Source organism: Lepidothrix coronata, unplaced genomic scaffold (genome assembly GCF_001604755.1).
Source record: "Lepidothrix coronata isolate B3197 unplaced genomic scaffold, Lepidothrix_coronata-1.0 Scaffold112, whole genome shotgun sequence".
Taxonomy (NCBI): domain Eukaryota; kingdom Metazoa; phylum Chordata; class Aves; order Passeriformes; family Pipridae; genus Lepidothrix; species Lepidothrix coronata.
The window spans coordinates 1,630,141-1,646,301 of record NW_016690292.1 but is presented as its reverse complement, the minus strand read 5'-3'; the positions used below and the strand labels follow the sequence as shown (position 1 = coordinate 1,646,301).

Genomic DNA, 16,161 nt, shown 5'->3' with positions numbered 1-16,161 from the left:
ACCATCCTGCACACCACCTCATGTGACCCAGGGAACATGGTGCCAGCAGGATGGGTGCACAGAAACCCCAGGGCTCAGCTTCCAGTGCTGGGCACTCTGGGACTACCCTCCCCAGGGTGATGCACACCAGAAAAGGTATTCCTGGGTCAGCAGGGAGCACGAAGGCTGGGGAGAGGGTCGTTGGACAGGGGAGATCACAGAAAAGAGGCATGTCCCTCACCTCGCAGCCAGTCCTGGAAGTAATGGAGCCACATCTTGGGCAGGTCGCGATTTCCCTCCCGCACCACATATTTGACGGTGCTGAAGGCCTGGTGCAGGCTCAGCAGGGCAGCCTGGGCACCCGGGTAGTGGAAGCCACCCTTGGTGACAATGAACATGTTGTAAAAGGAGAAGTACTTGAACTGGGCTGAGATGAAGGCGTGTGCTTTGGTGTCCCGTGGCACGATGTCCGTCAGGTAGAGGCCGTCATGCACCATGGTGGTGCCGTAGAGGCTCAGCCCCAGCAGTGCCAGGAACAGCACCACCACTACCGCCTGCAGGGACAGGAGGGGGGTCAGGCAAGGTCCCGTGCCACCCACCCACCTTGGGTGGCACCACCAGGGCCGCCTCCACCTCACCTTGGTCCGGGTCCGCAGGAGGAGCGGGGCGTACTTCTCACGGGCGAAGTCAGCGAGGCTCCAGCGGCAGAAGGGCAGGGGGACACACTCCCGCCTACCCTTGGCCTCATCCAGCTGCGCCAGCAGATCCCGGGTGGAGCTGGATGGGGCGAAGACCTGAGAGCCCAGGGGGTCGCTGGGGGGCAGGAGGACGGCAGGCGAGGTGCACACCTGGGAAGTGGGCGGCAGGACGGTGACGATGTGGTGGCCCGAGGGGTCGCACCGGGTGAAGGCTTGCACGGTGGTGGTGATCTGGGTGCTGGTGGCCACACCGGGATGCCCATAAGGGGATGGGTGGCAGGCATGGTTGTCGTTGGCGTCAGCAAGCTCTTGTGGCTGAATCTGGATAACCCGTGAAGAGCAAGGGCTGTGGAGAGAGTAAAGGAGGACACAGGGAAGGATGAGAAGATGTTTAGCCACCCCATGCTTCTTGGGGGAACTCCAGGGTCAGCCCCAGCCCAGTCAGCCCAGCACCAGTACCTGTAGAAGCAGCAGAGGATGTCGAGCCGGCGTTTCTCCCGGCGGTGCAGGTCCAGGCTCAGGATAGCAGGGAACACAAACAGCACCATGGCGAAGTTGAACACCACAACCACTGCAGCCTGCAGAGGTAGTGGGAGACATACATCAGAGCAGGGTCTGGCCAGCCCTTCCCTCCCCCCAGAGATGGACTGTGGCCCTACCTGGAGGGAGAAGGCACGCAGAGCAGGGATAGGCACCAGGGCTGCCATGAAGAAGGCAATCATGTTGCTGACAGAGGTGAGAGCTACACTGGTCCCCGTGCGCTTCAGACACTCACCCGTCCGCTCCTGCAGAGACAGAGAGAGGAGGTGATGAGAGGGGCCACGGCGAGGTGGGAGGGGCCGGAGGAGCCCCCGGGCAGCACTCAGTGCTCACCTTGAAGGGGACGTGCTGGCTGGTCTCGGTGAAGGCATGAGCCAAGAGGAACATGTCATCCACCCCAATGCCAAGGGCCAGGAAGGGCAGGACCTGCCATAAAGCAGTCGGTGTCAGTAGATGGACAGGGCCACCACTCATGAGGGGACACAACCACCCCACAGCCCCCACGGTCCCACAGACCCTGCAGCACCTGGCTTTTCCCCCAGCACATACCTGGGTGGTGGCTGCATTGAAGGAGATGCCCAGCAGTGAGCAAAGCCCCAGGCCAGAGGCGACGGAGAGAGCAACTAGCAGGACCCCCGCCAGGCCCACGGCCCCTTGGGACTTGGAGCAGTCCCACCGCAGCATGGTGACGCAGGCATAGGCCAGCTGGAAGAGCACAGTGGGTTAGTGGGAAGGGGGGGTGACAGAGGGATGGCAGAGGACAGAGAGGAGGGACACACGCACCATGAGAAGGTAGCCCCCAGCCACCCGGATGGCGCTGACGTCAGAGAAGGACTTCATGATGTCGTTGAGCGTGGTGGTGGAGAAAGCGTGGACGCTCTGTGTGGCGTTGGGAGGGATGGAGTCCTGTGCCAACTGCCAGAAATGCACCCCATTAGAGGAGTCAGGACCCCCCGCTCTAAGGTACACCCACCCCAGAGCCATTCAGGGTGTCAGTGCCACCACTGAGGGTCCCTAGAGACCACAAGAGAGTACTTCAAGGACCCGTGGCCACAAGAAAAGTTGGGCATAGGGGGATGCCATGCATAGGCTCATCCCTGCACAAGCCCTGTGTGGGAGCTGTTCCCAATGCCCACCTCCACAAATTTCCTCTGCCAGGCCTCCAGGATGGCTCCTGCCTTCTCCTCGCTCCAGCTGATGTCATGGATCTCGTAGTCATCCTTGAAGTGCTCATAGAGCTGCCGGGGGCTCATGAGGAGGAACATGGTCTGCAGGGCCTCGGCACTGGGGGACAGGCACGCACCTCGCTGGGACCGGCTGCAGTGCCCCAGGATGCAGGAATGGGTCCATCCCCCACCCACGGCACCCAGCCCCACTGCAGACACCCAGGAGAGGACCCAGGCATCCTGCCCCCCTGCCTCCCCGTGCTCCAAAGTGCTGCCCTGCTCACTAGCCCCATACAGTCACCAGCCTCCCAAACATCCCCGCAGCCCCTCCGGCAGCCAGGGCAGGTTTCCTGCACTGTGCCTGGGGGATGCCCGCACCACAGCAGCTCTCACCGTAGCAGCTTGCCCTGGGAGTCTTTGGTTGTGCCGCCTAAAATCAGCTCCTGCTGCCAGCGCATGAACTTCCTGGAGAAGCCGTGGCAGCCCCCTGAGAGTTCAGCCGGGATGTCAGGGCTCTGCAGGTGAAGGGAGGTGTTAGGATCGTGAGGTAGGCAGGAGAGCAGTAACCCTCCATACCCTTCCTGATTCTCATGTACTGTGACCCACCTGCTGGCTCTGCTTGTTGGGGGCACTTTGGGGGCATTGGGGGTCCCGGGGGTCCAGACAGGGCCGCTCCATGTAAGCCTGCCCAACCTCTGCCTTGTCCAGCAGCTCTTTGAAGCCTTCCAGGGATGTGAACTGCCCCAGCTCCTCCATCAGCTGCAGAGGGTCGAGGTTGCTCCACTGGATGTCGGGGCGGCCCCTGGGCAGAGAGCAGGACTGGGGTGATGTGGGATGCCAAAACCCACATGCAGTACCACCACCACCACTGCCAACCCATCCCATGGGTCCTGGGGGTGCCCTCAAAGGCAGGGTGCGAGGATACAGAGGAGCAGCCTCAGTCCCCAGCACATCTCTTACCCCCTCCGGGGGCCGCCTGCGGCATCCCCCGTGCCCTGTGCGGCGCAGCGGGCCATGCCCTGAGTCAAGTAGCGTGCCTGATCCTGTTAGTCCGGGACAAAGCGGGGGGAGCCGGCCCTGCTGCCTGGCCCCGCTTTGTGTGAGCAGTCAGGACAATTACTGCCCGTGGGCTAACATCTTGATAGAGGGGAGCAGGCAGGCAAGAGCTCCCAGCATCCCCTACAGCCCTTCCTGCCATCTCCCCCCAAGCTGGAGAGTTTGGGGCTCAGCAGAGGCTCTAGAGGCTCAGGACACTGCTGGGAGCTGGGCGTGGACCAGGTCCTTGGAGGTCCAGCAGGACCCCATGGGACTTGGGTACCCAGGAAAAGGGTTTTTCCCATTGCCTGCAGATGCTCTGCTCCCTCCACCCCAGCCTGGGGAGCTGGGGGCCAGCTTCCAGCCTCACTCAGCTTCTTTTTTAAGACAGAAAGGACACACAAAAAAGCCAATAACCCAGCCCAGTGCTCCAAAGAGGGGAAGAAAAAGCCCCAAGCAAGTGTGGGCTCTGGGGAGAAACACAGCCTAATAATTCATGAAGGCTGGCTGGGCCAGAGCTGGCCGCTCGAGATTCCCACATACCAACCGGAGCTGCTGCTGCTTCCAAAGAGAGCCCCTTTTATCTGCTTTCGCTTGCTTCACTGAGCCAGGGCAAATCCTTTTGTCTTTCCATAGATTGCTGCTCTTTGTTCTCCCAGCTCCCGCCCCGCTCACCCCTCAGCCTTAAAAAGGGGGACGAGTCCCCATGGGCTGGCCTGGCCGGCGCTCAGCCGGGGTGCCTGCCCGGGCACCCACTCACTCAGCTGCGAGGGGAGATGAGTCCCATCGCTGCTGCGGGTGCCACCCTGCCTGCCGTGTACCCCAGCCCCAGGAGGATACTGCCCACGCTGGCAGGTGATGCCACCAGCATCCTGCTTGACACAGCCGCTCCAGTCCCACTCACTCCTGCTCCCAGCAGTTCCCCAGGCTGGGATGGGGAGAACCTGAGGTCCTGGGGGGCCAAAACCAGCCCCCTAGTCCTGGCTGGGGATGCTGCGGCCCCTTCCCCCTCCTCCCATCCGCAGCAGCCTGAATAAGGCCACTATTTCATCTGTTTGGCAAGGGGCAGCTTTCAGAGCAACATTAGCATGAGAAAGCACGGGGCTGCGTTTGCTGACAATGCACAAGCCGCCCCAGCTCTCCCGGACAAACACACGCGTAAACAGAAGGAATGTGGGGGGGGCTCCCCCGGCCCAGCCCGGGGTCCCCAGCCCCACCACCGCGGTGTGAGGAGCTGGCTGGGAGTCACCTGCCACCCACCCGGGGACTCTGCATCCTCCGTGCGCGTTGGCACAGCTCAGGAGTGTGGGTGCCTCCTCACCACCGTGTCACCTATGAAGGGGTGTGGGGGGTGGAGCAGCCTCAAGGACCTGCCTGCGGCACAGTTACTGTCCCCGAGTCCCCATCCCTGGCTGGGGGGACAGCACGGCATGGCAGGGACAGGCCAGTTCCTGCCTGTGGGCTGCAGCCCCCCTGCTGCGGTGGTGCAGCCCTGCCCTGCCACCGAGGCCAGGCAGGCAAGAACAGGGACCCGTCCCCAGGGTGTTGACCCAGCAGGACAGCAATGTTGGTGGGACCCTCCTGGGGCTGAGCAGGACAAGCTGCAGCAGCACTGTGGCACCTTGGAGCAGACAGGGCCAAGCTACAAAGGAAGGTCAAGCACAGCCCCTTGGCAGCACCCCCAGCTCCTGCTCTCACCCGTGGCCACCCACGCCCAGGACAGTCCCCCACACAAACTCACGGGAGATAGGCTGAGCCTCCCTGCAGCTTGGAGCCTTCCCAGAAGCAGTCCAGTGGTGTCAGGATCACGCAGGGGAACAGTTTCTCTATCATCTGTGGGAGAAGGAGATGTGAGGGGTCAGCAGGGATGGATTAGACCTCTCAATCTCCCCCAGCCCTGCTGAGCTTCCTAAACCTGCGCCTTCCCACATGCAGCCACCAGTGCTTTTGCAGCACCTGCCCTGTCCCCACCACAGCTCATCCATTGCCATTCTCTGAGGGACTGATCTTCCATGGGGGGCTCCCAGGGGGCCATGCCATGACCAGCACTTACCCTCTCTATCATGCCATTCTCAATGATGGGGACACCTGACTTGTAGCAAATCTTGTTCAAATCCCACGATCTGGAAAGGCAGAAGGAGGAGCTGAGAACAGGCAGAATCCCATAGGGGACATGGCAAGGGCTGGTGGGACGTGCAGGGCACAGCGGGGATCCCTGTCCCCCATCTGGAGCTGGACTCACTTTCCATACAGCGAGACTTGGACCTTGCTGGCTGCCAGGGCCGCCTCGAGGTGGAGCTGCAGGGCCTCCTGCGTCAGGATATTGTCCCCATCCCTCTTCGGGGTCTGGATCAACATCTGGGAGGTGTAGACAGACTCCTCGCCCAGCTTCTCCTTGGTGTAGCGCAGCTCCTGGCTCACCCGGCTGCCCGCTGTGGAGGGGACCATGATGTGGCCTGTCAGTGCCAGGGCTAACAGAACCCCCATCCCACCAATTTGTCCTGCCCATCAGGATGCCTAGAGAATGGGATGGACAGGAGCAAGGCACTGCAACATCAGATGGTGCCACGTTGGTGTGGGGTTTCCCAACTGCTGCATCCTCTGGGTGCTCGCACCCAAGGGACCCAAACAGGGAGCACCTCAGAACACACTGGACCAGGCATCCTTCTTCCCACCAACATGGCTGTTTTCAGCCCCAGAACAGCTGGTTGGCTTTACTTTCCCCAGAAAAACCCCACAGACAGACGGTTGGTGAAGCAGAGGGGATGCCCACCTGTGCACTGTTGTGGGTGCTGCAGACGCCCCAAACCTGCCCCTGACACAGCAAGCGAAACTGGGGACACCCTATCCCATCCCAGCTGCTCCCTGGCACTCCAAGGCAGGCAGCGTTTTGACCAGGGAATGGGTGTAGGGAGAGGCAGGCACCCCCAAGTCCCTGCCAGGTGTAGGCTGTCCCTAAAGGGGTTTGGGGACAGGGGAGGGAGATGGTGCTGGGGACATCACTCTTCCCTGCCAAGGCTCTGGGATCTGTCCCTTGATGGCAGCAGGAGAGCTCCAAGCACAGCAGGGCCAAGGTTTCCGGGAGAAGCTGCCGACTTCATTTGCGGCTGCCACGGCGTGGAAGAGGAATCCCCTCCCAGCCAGCGTGGCTGGGGCTGGGACCAAACCCTGCATGGTCTTTCGCGTGGCTGAGCACCATCCCGGGACAGTTGTCCCCATCCCCTTTGAATGAGAGGCTCCCATCCCCCCTGGCACAGCAAAGCGGGGGGGATGACACAGCCTGGAGGAGGGTGGGAAGCAGTTCCTGAGGCACCCCCCAAGCGCAGCACTTAGCTGCCCTGCTCCCAAGCCCCTGCCCAGGCCGGGAGGGATGCTGTGTGTAGCCCCCATCCCAGTGCCACCCACCAGGGGTACCCCAGGGTGCCCAGCATCGGGTGCACCCCAAGGCAGTGCTGCTGGCAGGGGCGAGGCCAACTCCTGCCCAGCCCCAGGGAAGCAGGGGGGGTCAGGATTCATCTGCACCAGGACACTCCCTCAGCAAGAGGCGGGGGCCCCGGCGGGCCTGGCCCCCAGCCAGCACTGAGGAGGCCGGAGCGAGACCGCAAATAAGGAGCAGAATCTTCCCTTTTAATGACTTATTATATGGGTTGGTGTTTTGGGGGTTTTTTTCCCTGCTTTTTGGGAACGGGGAGGGCAAAGCATCTTTATTGTTTCTGGCTGGGCCAGGGAGCAGCTGGTGTCCATCAGATGCCAGTTGGGATGGAGGTTGTGCCAGGGACAGGGAGGGGGGGACATGGCCCTGGCTTTTGTGTGTGTGTCAGAGGGGATAGCAGCACCCAGGGCAAGGGGACAAGGACACGGGGAGGGTGGGTGTCACAGGGGGGAAAACAGGACACCCATCCCATTCCCAGCAGGCTGGGAGGTCGGGCAGGAGGTGTGCCAAGCTGCTCTGATCTCAGCCATGCCACCCACACCGAACCCGGGCGGGAGGTGGGACACAGCGATGGGGGGGTGCCCGGCCTCGCTCCCAGGGGATGCATCCTGCTGCGCCCTGCCGGCATCTCCGCCCAGCACGGCTGCGGGAGGAGCCACACATCTGCAAGTGGGGAGGGGGGGGAGGGCAGGGGAGCCCCCCGAAAAATTAAAGAGAGAAAAAAAAAAAAAAGAGAGAGAAAATCAAAAGCCGTCCCTTGTAATTAGTGTTAATTTGGAACAGGGCACTGCAAGCCGTCAGCAAGCTTCAAAGGCCGTGAGGAAGCCTCAAATTCCAACACCCTAATTAACCAAAGAGCAACATGAAAAGACAAGGCAGCGCACACAGGGCTGCCAAGGACACTTCAAACGGGCGCGCGCCCGCCGGCCGGCCAGCCCGGGAGCGGGGCGAGACGCCCCACGCCGCACGCAGCCCCCCGGCCGGGGAGGAGGCTGGGGGGGCACCCCCGATACCAACAATGAGCACGTTAATGAGGAACTGTATGTAAATTCTTCCTTTTTTGTTGTTGTTGTTGTTGTTGTTGTTTGGTTTTGGATTTTTTGGTTGTTTTTTTTTTTTAATTCCAATTAACAAAGGGAGCCCTTGGCTTTTTCATGAGAAGGGCTCTCTGGTTCCAATCAGGAGTCCGGGTCCTTCTTACTAACAGCCTGCTCTGCTCCCCGGCAGGGTTTGGCTTCTCTCCCCCTGGACCCCGACATCACCCCAAAATCTCACAGTAGGGCCCGGGGGACAGTCCCTCAAAGCAGTCATGCTTTGCACGAGCATCCTCTCCGGGGTGGGCACCGCTCCTGAGTGCCGCTGGCTGGGGGTTTCATGCTGGGGTGTTGTGGGGTGCAGGCTCACAGCAGTGTGGGCTGGAGGGTAGATTGGCACCCCGATGCCCACTTACACTCCAAACACCAGGGGTGCAAGAGCAGGCTCCTGCCATGCCCAAGCAGGGAGGGTACGGGTGCCAAGGAGGGGACAGGGTCCCTGGCAGTGAGGATGGCTGCGTGTGCGGCTGCCTCCCTCTGCGGGCCGTGCCGGGGGAGCTCTCCCCATAATTACAGCGTCCGCCACAAAATTATAGAGCAGGGCAGGAGCCTCCCTGCCCCCTTCCCGGCCACCCTGCCTGAGCCATCCCCCTGCCACTGCTCCCCAAACCCTCCTGGCACAGGACCCACAGCTATGGCACTACAGCCAGCTCACCCTCGCTCAGTGGGACTGGCTTGTGCCCTCGGCTGCTCCAGCCAAGACAGATCCCCAGCCTCTGTGCTGCCCCCCCCGCCCAAGAAGAGGTCTGACCCCAGCTCACCCCACATCCTCCCAAGGGGCTGCCAGAAGCTCCCAGACTCAACTCAGAGGGTCTGGGGTCAGATGAGCCCATGCTAGGTCCTGCTGCCTGCAGCGCAGCTGCAAAGCCCCCCAGCACAGGGCTGGTCCCCATGCAGCCCCCCCACCTGTCAATGACCACGAGGGCACATCCCACCACGCTTTCCCAGGGCAGTAGGTGGGCAAAGCCCGTGGTGCCCTGTCTCCAAGCACCCAAGGGTGGGGGGCAGCATGCTGAGCGTGCCAGGACGGCGTGTCTGGGTGGCAGTGGGAGGGCAGTGGGTTGGGGCAGGCTGCCAGCCCCACACTGAGCTCTCCCTGCCTGGCAAGGGTGAAGACAAGGGAGGGATGTGGGAGGTGCTGAGGGCCACAGAGAGGCACTGGTGTGCCCCCAGGAGGTGCATGCTCCTGCAAGGGCCACTCTGTGTTCCCCCAGGGTGTGTGCAGGCTACAGTCAACAGCAGTGCCACCACACTGCAGATGGGACCCAAGCACTGCCAGCAGCTGTCACCACTGCTTGGGTGACCTGGGTGGGACAGGATGGGAGGAAGAGAGCACCCCTGGGTACACATCCTCATTTGGCCCCCAAAAATCAGGCCCTGTCCTGCCTACTGTACTGGGGCTACAGGATGTGGCAACTAACGTGGTGAGTCCCAGATGCAGCTGATGCTCAGGGGGTGCCGCAGCCCTGACCCCAGCTCCGGCTGTGCAAGGGAAGAGATGGGGGCAATAAGGGGGAGGTCCCTTGGTGAGCAGCCCCCTTTCCACAGCACAATATCCCAGTGCTAGAGTTGGAAACCACCTCTCAAGTGCACAGCCGAGCCCCTGGGAAAAGCCATCCCCATGGGGACCCCACTCTGCAGCACCCCCCCACTGCTACAAGGGGCATCCGCAGGGGCAAACACTGGCCTGTGAGCAATCCCTCGGCACAGAGTGAGCGCATCCCGCTGGCGGATGTGTCCACCCTGGGTGATTAGAGCCCCAGGGGCATCAGAGAGATGCCAGCACCACCCTGCAACTCAAGCACTATCCCGCATCCCGGTGGGAGGGGGTCCCGAGGCACGGCCCCAAGCATCCCTCGGCAGCAGCTTCCCGTGCTGAGCGGCGTGCAAGCCGGAGGCCACCTTCAAAGTGTTGTGGGGCGGATTAGCTGGATTAGGGAGGCAGTGAAAGGACCCATGCTGCTCTGGAGGAAGTCTCGCCCAGGGCACGCTGAAAGAGCCATTTTTACCTGTCCCGGCCGCTACCGCCGGCCTCGCCAAAAGCCCGGCGGCCCCGTCCTGTCAAAACACGTCCTCCCGGCCCCATTCACCCCACGGCTGGTCCCGGGAAGGGGGGCAGCTGGGTGGCAGATGGGTGTCCCCAGCAGCACTGAGGGATGAACGAGGGCTCAGCCCTGCCCCGGCACCTCTAACTAAACCCAGCCCCACCAAAGGGGCTCCCAGCTAAGTCAAGAGGGGCGGCAGAAGAGGGGGATGCCTTCAAAAAGCCAGCGGCTGAAAGGGCCCGTTTGGGGCCAGCTCCCCAGCCGCCGGCCCCGGCCAAACTCTTTTGTTTAACGGCAAAGCTAAATTAATGTCTTTATTACCCCAAATCGCGGGGCGGCGGTTCCCAGCGCAGGGAGGGGGGACGCCGGGAGCTCGCACCGCCCCGGCCAGCTCCGAGGGGACAGCACGACCCCCGAAAAAGAGAGAGGGGGGAAAAAAAAAAAAGGGGGGGGAGAGGGATTCAGTTGGGAACTATTCACCGCTAAGACTCCTGTCAGCATTGACATAAATTTCCACTGGTGTTGGCATTTAGGCATTTGCCATTTCCATATGTATAGGGCTGCCTGTACTAATTATGCTAATCACCCCCTCTGTTGGCTGCTGTGAAAAATGGCCACATTAGGCACTCCACTGCTTGCTAATGTCACTTAATGTGTGGTTGAAACATACATTCATCCCCCTCTGAATGGTGAAATTTTTCCACATTGCTGGCTTCATTCAGGCAAGAAATGAATTTTTTGAACTCAGACCACTTTTCCAGGCCCGAGGGAGAGGCAGATAATAAAACCCTCTTCTTGGGCCCTGGCGCTGCCCCCTCCCAGCCGCCAAATAACATTTAAAACACAAAAAAAAAAAAACCGAGCCCCTTCCCTAAGTCCGTAGATATGTCCAAGTTGGAAAAAAAAAAAAGAAAAAGAAAAAACCCACTTTCTAGGAAATAAAAAAAAATATATAAGTTGAAAAGCAAAGCAAAATGGATAGGGGTAGATAAGCCACAGCCATCTGTAAAGAGTCTCCCAGTCTCTTTGGGTTAATTAGCAAAATTTTCCAGCCCAGAAAAGCTGACCAAGCTGTCAAAGAAGGGAAAAGGAAGAGCAAGAGGTTTCTCACTCACCTCCCAAAGATAAATAAATAAAGGTGAACTGCCTGTACCCCACCTTCAGGCTCACCCAGAAGCCCCCCTTCCCCTCCTTCCTACCCCCCTTCCCCAAGAAGAAAGGTTCTTTCAGAGCCAGACGGGACTTTGGAGCAAAGGGGAGAGCCAGGCAGGCAGGTTTTCGGGATAACAGGGACCTCGGCACTTCATGGCAGCAACGCCCCAGCTGCCCCTCACTCCTCCAAGCCCCCAGGGGATGGGGGCACAGGGTCCCCCCAAGGACACACAAACCCTGCAAACAGAAAGGACAGCAGGGTCCTGAAGGAAAAATCCCACCAGGCCAGGCAAGAGGGTCCCCAGGGACACTGGGCTGTCCCTTCCCTTTCCATGAAGCAATACCTGTGTCACCACAGCCCGAGAGAAGCAGGGACCCCGTCTCCCCAGGACACCCATCTAGGGACAGAGCAGGGACGTGGCAGTCCAGGAGCCGCCCCTCAGGAGTGAGGCTGGCTCCAGCTGGATCCCAGCAGGCATCTTGTTGCCCTGGACACAGGGACAAGCTGCCATCGGAGCCCCCCATACTGTTTGCACTAGCCCCACGCAGCTCCCCAGATTCACCCGCTCCTTTATCAGCCCCTGCACAAACATTCCACCCCACAAACCCACCCGCTGGCAGCAACGAGACCACCCACCTCTCTGTGTGCCCACCCAGGAACGGCCATGGCATCCCACTCACCCACACTGCTGCTGCCCCACACCCCTCCATGGGACCCACCATGCACAGTGGGGACAGGGGCTGGGAAGAGGGGCCACACAGATGGTGGGGAGGGCGTTCAATCCCCACCCTTGGCTTCCTGTTGGGCTTTCCCACCCTCTATGGCCCTCTCTCTGCAAAGAGAGTCAGTCAGGGTCTCCTCTCCCATTTGCCCTGACATGTGGGGAGCCCCAAGCTGCATCCTAGCCCTGTCCCGGGTGCCAGGGAGGGGATACCCTGTGCCAGGTACTACTGCAGAGGTCAAGGAAGGGCAAAAGCTACCATCAAGGGGGTTGGGGGTGTCTCAGATTCATGCCCCAAGCTGGGAACAAGGCAGCAAATTCCCCTCACCCCCATAAAATACATCCTATTTCATCCCACCAGCACATTCGGGGTGTCCCTGACCCCTCCAGGAAAGGGACAGGGCCTTCTCCAGGGAGACTCGGCAGCTCTTTGAGAGCGCGACGGCTGTGCGGGGCGCTCGGCTGTTCCGGTTAGGAATTAACCCGGCCTTCCTTTGAACCAGCCCTCAGCGCTATAAATCAGGCAGACCCATTCACCACCCAGGGCTCTGCCTGCCCAGAGCTCACTGCCCCGGCCCCTTGGCCCTAAAGACGCCCTGGGAGAGCTGGGAACAGCTGCCAGGTGTCTAGAGGTAACTCAACACTCACCGCTAGCCGGGGTTTCAAAGCCTCCGAGTGGCTAATTGCTTCGGAGGAGCCTAATTGAACATTTCCACAGTCGAGTCCAATTTATGGGGTGACACGGCCTCCTTCCATCTCCCAAATAGGGATGCAGGTCAGGTATAACCCCAGAACACTGCAAGAACCCCCCCAGGCAGCCCCCAGAGCTAAGGACATTCCCGGAATTGGGATAGGGGACCCTATACTTTCCTACAGTGGCCAGGGTCACAGCCCAGGCTCATACTGTCAGCACGGCCCCAATGCTGACCCCAGCCATGGGGCCAAAGCAGGGCTGTCCACCCTATTTCTGTGTTTGGGGAGGAGGGAGATGGGACAGTAGTGCCATTCCCCCATGGGAAGCAGCTCCCTTCCTTCCCCTACTCACTAGGAGCCCAGCTCCCAGAGGGCTGAGCTCAGCCTGCAGTGGGGACAGCCCAGAACAGGGTCACACTCTGCTCCTGCGGTGCTGGGACCTCAATGTGGGTGAGATGGTTGGGGTTGGAGCATCACCGGTCCACATCCCTCAGCCAGGCCAGGCGGAGGCTTCATGGAACCCTAAACCACCCTGCCTCTGAGCTGGGACCTACTGAGCTAGGACGCTGGGCCCAGTGTTCCCTGCACACATACCCAATCTCTTAGACACCCCACAGCACTGCCTTGGGGCTGAGATGGACCACATTCCTACAAACATCAACTCACACACCCAGAGAGGGCAAGAGCTAGGGTCCCCAGCACTCTGGGGTTCCCAAAGCTTTGGAACCAAGCTGATGGGGCACCAACTTTGCCAGTCGAGGAGCAAGAACTGTGCTGCTTCAGCCTGGCACAACGGTACCAGGCTCACAGCAGAGGGACACACACACCAACCACCCTGCCACACACGTGGGAACATGAGAAAGTAGTAGCTGAGAAAATCCCAAATCAACTTCAAGTACTCTGGATCCAACCATAGCCTGGGAAACTGTGTCCTGCTCTCCAGGGGCAGCCCAGGCCCATCTGTCCCCCAGTAATGCCCAACCCCACACCAGCAGGATGGGGTGCAGTGAGCAGGGCTGAGTATACTCAGGGGATGCTTTGATCTTGCCAGAAAATGCGGAAGCCGAGGCCAGCGGCGAGGTAAGGACCCATGGATAATTATGGGGAAAGGAGGCAGCCCCACAGTTGATACACAAGACTGAAAGTGCCACTGCAAACCTTCCTTCCACATCCTGACCCATGCATGCTTGCCAAGGACCCCGCGGGACTAAAGCCACCTCAGTCACATCGTCCTTGGTGGTCGCAGGTTGTGCCAACGCCTGAGGACGCTGGGGCTGTGCCACCCAGGAGCAAGGCACGGAGGGGTCTGCCCCAAGTGCACGCTCCCGGGGGAAGAGCCCTCCCAGGAAGGACAAGGCGGAGCCCTGAGTAGCACTCTCAGCAGGGCACGCCATCCTCACCCAGGCAGCACAGATACAGAGCAGGGGCTGCACGCAGACCCCAGCACACCCATCGCCCGGGAAGGGGCAGTACACGCCAGGTCAGTGGTGTTTCACCATGGAGTAAAGAAAAAAAAATAAATTAAATCCAGCTCCTGACACTGAAGAAGATGAGAAGCCATGAGAAAGGGAAGGTTCCTGAGAGAGGCCCCCGGCACCCACATTACAGCCAGACCGCAGTGTGGGGGAAATCCCCCAAAAGCAGCCGCAGTCGCTCCTGGCCATACCCACGCGAGCAGGGAAGCACGGTGGGGCACAGGAAAAGCTGGGTTTCTGGGCGCTTCCAGCTGTCCCCAGGCTTGGCCCCTTCCCCATCCTGCTCTCCACCCCAGTGTGCCGCAAGTCCCATTCCCCCTAACAGGAACAACCACAGCCGCTTTCCTGGCCACAGTTTCACGAAACGCTGACTCCCTGCTACCCCAAAAGCACAATAAAAATTCGATGAGCTGGAGCCACGACCCAGAGTAAGGGAACCACGGAGGGAGTGTGTCCCTCCTTCAGCAGCCACTGCTCAGGCTCTGGCTGGACCGGGAGGTATCACTGGATTTCTCTGCTACGTGTTGCAGAGGAAAGGGGTGATGGAGACGAGATCTGGGGAGGGGGTACAAACACCCCTGGGGAGTGGGGAGCAGGTGGGAGAGCCGGGCATTCCTGGGCAAGGGTGCGTGCGTGCATCTGTGTGCAAGCAGCCAGGGAGCGCAGAGCCCTTTTTTTTAAATTAAAAAAAAAAAAAAAAAAAAAAAAAAAAAGGGGGTGGGAGAGCAAAGTTGCTTCTATTGTTGAACCAAATCCAAGAGTAGCTGAGGACCACACAGGGAGCGGGGCGTGGGGGAGGAGGCAGCGCTCCCGCACAAAGATGGCTGACACCCCTCCGCTGAGCAACATCTGCCCCTGCACAGCACCCCGCGGGGACCCCCGCCCGGGGGGCCCCCGCCGCGCCCGGCCGCGGGGACGGGGGGTGCGATTCGGGGTGCTGCCCCCCCGGGGGCCCCCCCGAAGCCGAAGGGAGGTGCAGGAAAAGCAAATCCCAGACCCGTGAAGCGGGGCTGCAGGGATCGGGGAGAGAAAATCCACGCTGGAGTTATTAATAACAAAGGAGGGGGATCAGCCGCTTCCACTCGGAAACGGGGATTTGCTCCTGCCTGACCCTGCCCGCGCCTGCGTCCCCCCCGGGCAGGGGTCCCGGGCCGGGACTGGCGGCTCCGCGGCGCCGGCTCTGCCCCGGTGCGGGGCTGCGGTCACCCCCGAGGGTTCTTCCCACCGGGAAGGGGGTGTCCACGCCCCATCCCCGCCGCACGTGTCCGCACCTTCGCGCGGGGACTCCCGTCGGGACACGCGTGGGGGTCCCTTTGCAACTCAGCACCACGTACCCGCGCAAGGCACAGCCCGAGCGCCCGGGCGGACGGGACCCCGTTCGTGGGCACCCACGGCCCCGCGCTCCGCGGCCCCGCTGGCGGGACGCCCGGCGGCGGCATCCTCATCCTCCTCCTCCTCCCGCCCCGCTCCCGCGCTGTCACCTGCCTCCCGGCCGGCCCCGCACCTCCGCGCTGCGCGTGGGGGACAAAGCCGCGGCCGGGAGCCGGACCGGGACCGTTCCCACGGGCGGCCGAGCCCGCGGGGCCGCGCTTACCTTCCACCCAGAGGTGCTCGATGTCGGTCTCGATGGAGGCCACCCGTAGTCCCACGGCCAGCGCCCCGAACACCAGCAGCCCCACGAAGAGCACCTTCCCGCAGTGCCGCTGGATCCGGCAGCCCAGGGCGAAGAGCAGCGCCTGAAAGCGGGCCCGCAGCCACAGCGGAGTCCTCTGGCCCACGGCCCTGCCCTGCGGAGGGGGCGAGATCGGGTCAGCCCGGCAGAGGAGACGGGGAGCCCCTGCCCGGGCAAGGGGACCCGCGGCGGGCCGGGATGCCCGCGCCGGCCGCGCTCCGTTGGCCGCGGAGCGGGACCGCGAGAGCCGGAGCTCCCCGAGCCGGGGGACAAGGGGGTTCCCGCAGCCGCCCAGTCCTCCCCGGGCTCCTCTGCGCTCCCCGAACTCCCCTCCCCGGCCCGGAGCCCCCGCGAGAGCGGGCGATGCTCGCCCCTCACTCACCTCGGGCAGCGGCTTGCGGCGGGCGGCGCGGAGCGGCGGCGGCGGCGGCGCGGCGCGGGGGGGCTCGGCCGGCAT

At 61.6% G+C, this 16,161-nt stretch overlaps 1 protein-coding gene across 1 annotated transcript in view; it reads right to left on the bottom strand.

Moving 5' to 3' along the window:
- The window catches only part of PTCH2 (patched 2), a 21,398-nt gene extending 5,237 nt beyond the window's left edge, over window positions 1-16,161 (bottom strand). Inside the window, exons 1-14 of the mRNA XM_017824591.1 lie at window positions 15,627-16,161; window positions 5,661-5,850; window positions 5,472-5,541; window positions 5,160-5,251; window positions 2,990-3,185; window positions 2,777-2,898; window positions 2,354-2,501; window positions 2,001-2,132; window positions 1,767-1,922; window positions 1,551-1,643; window positions 1,337-1,462; window positions 1,137-1,255; window positions 618-1,023; window positions 221-533 (exon numbers count right to left, since the gene is read on the bottom strand). Of these exons, the coding sequence (XP_017680080.1) occupies window positions 221-533; window positions 618-1,023; window positions 1,137-1,255; window positions 1,337-1,462; window positions 1,551-1,643; window positions 1,767-1,922; window positions 2,001-2,132; window positions 2,354-2,501; window positions 2,777-2,898; window positions 2,990-3,185; window positions 5,160-5,251; window positions 5,472-5,541; window positions 5,661-5,850; window positions 15,627-16,161 (2,698 nt within the window). The remainder of the gene's footprint in view (window positions 1-220; window positions 534-617; window positions 1,024-1,136; window positions 1,256-1,336; window positions 1,463-1,550; window positions 1,644-1,766; window positions 1,923-2,000; window positions 2,133-2,353; window positions 2,502-2,776; window positions 2,899-2,989; window positions 3,186-5,159; window positions 5,252-5,471; window positions 5,542-5,660; window positions 5,851-15,626) is intronic.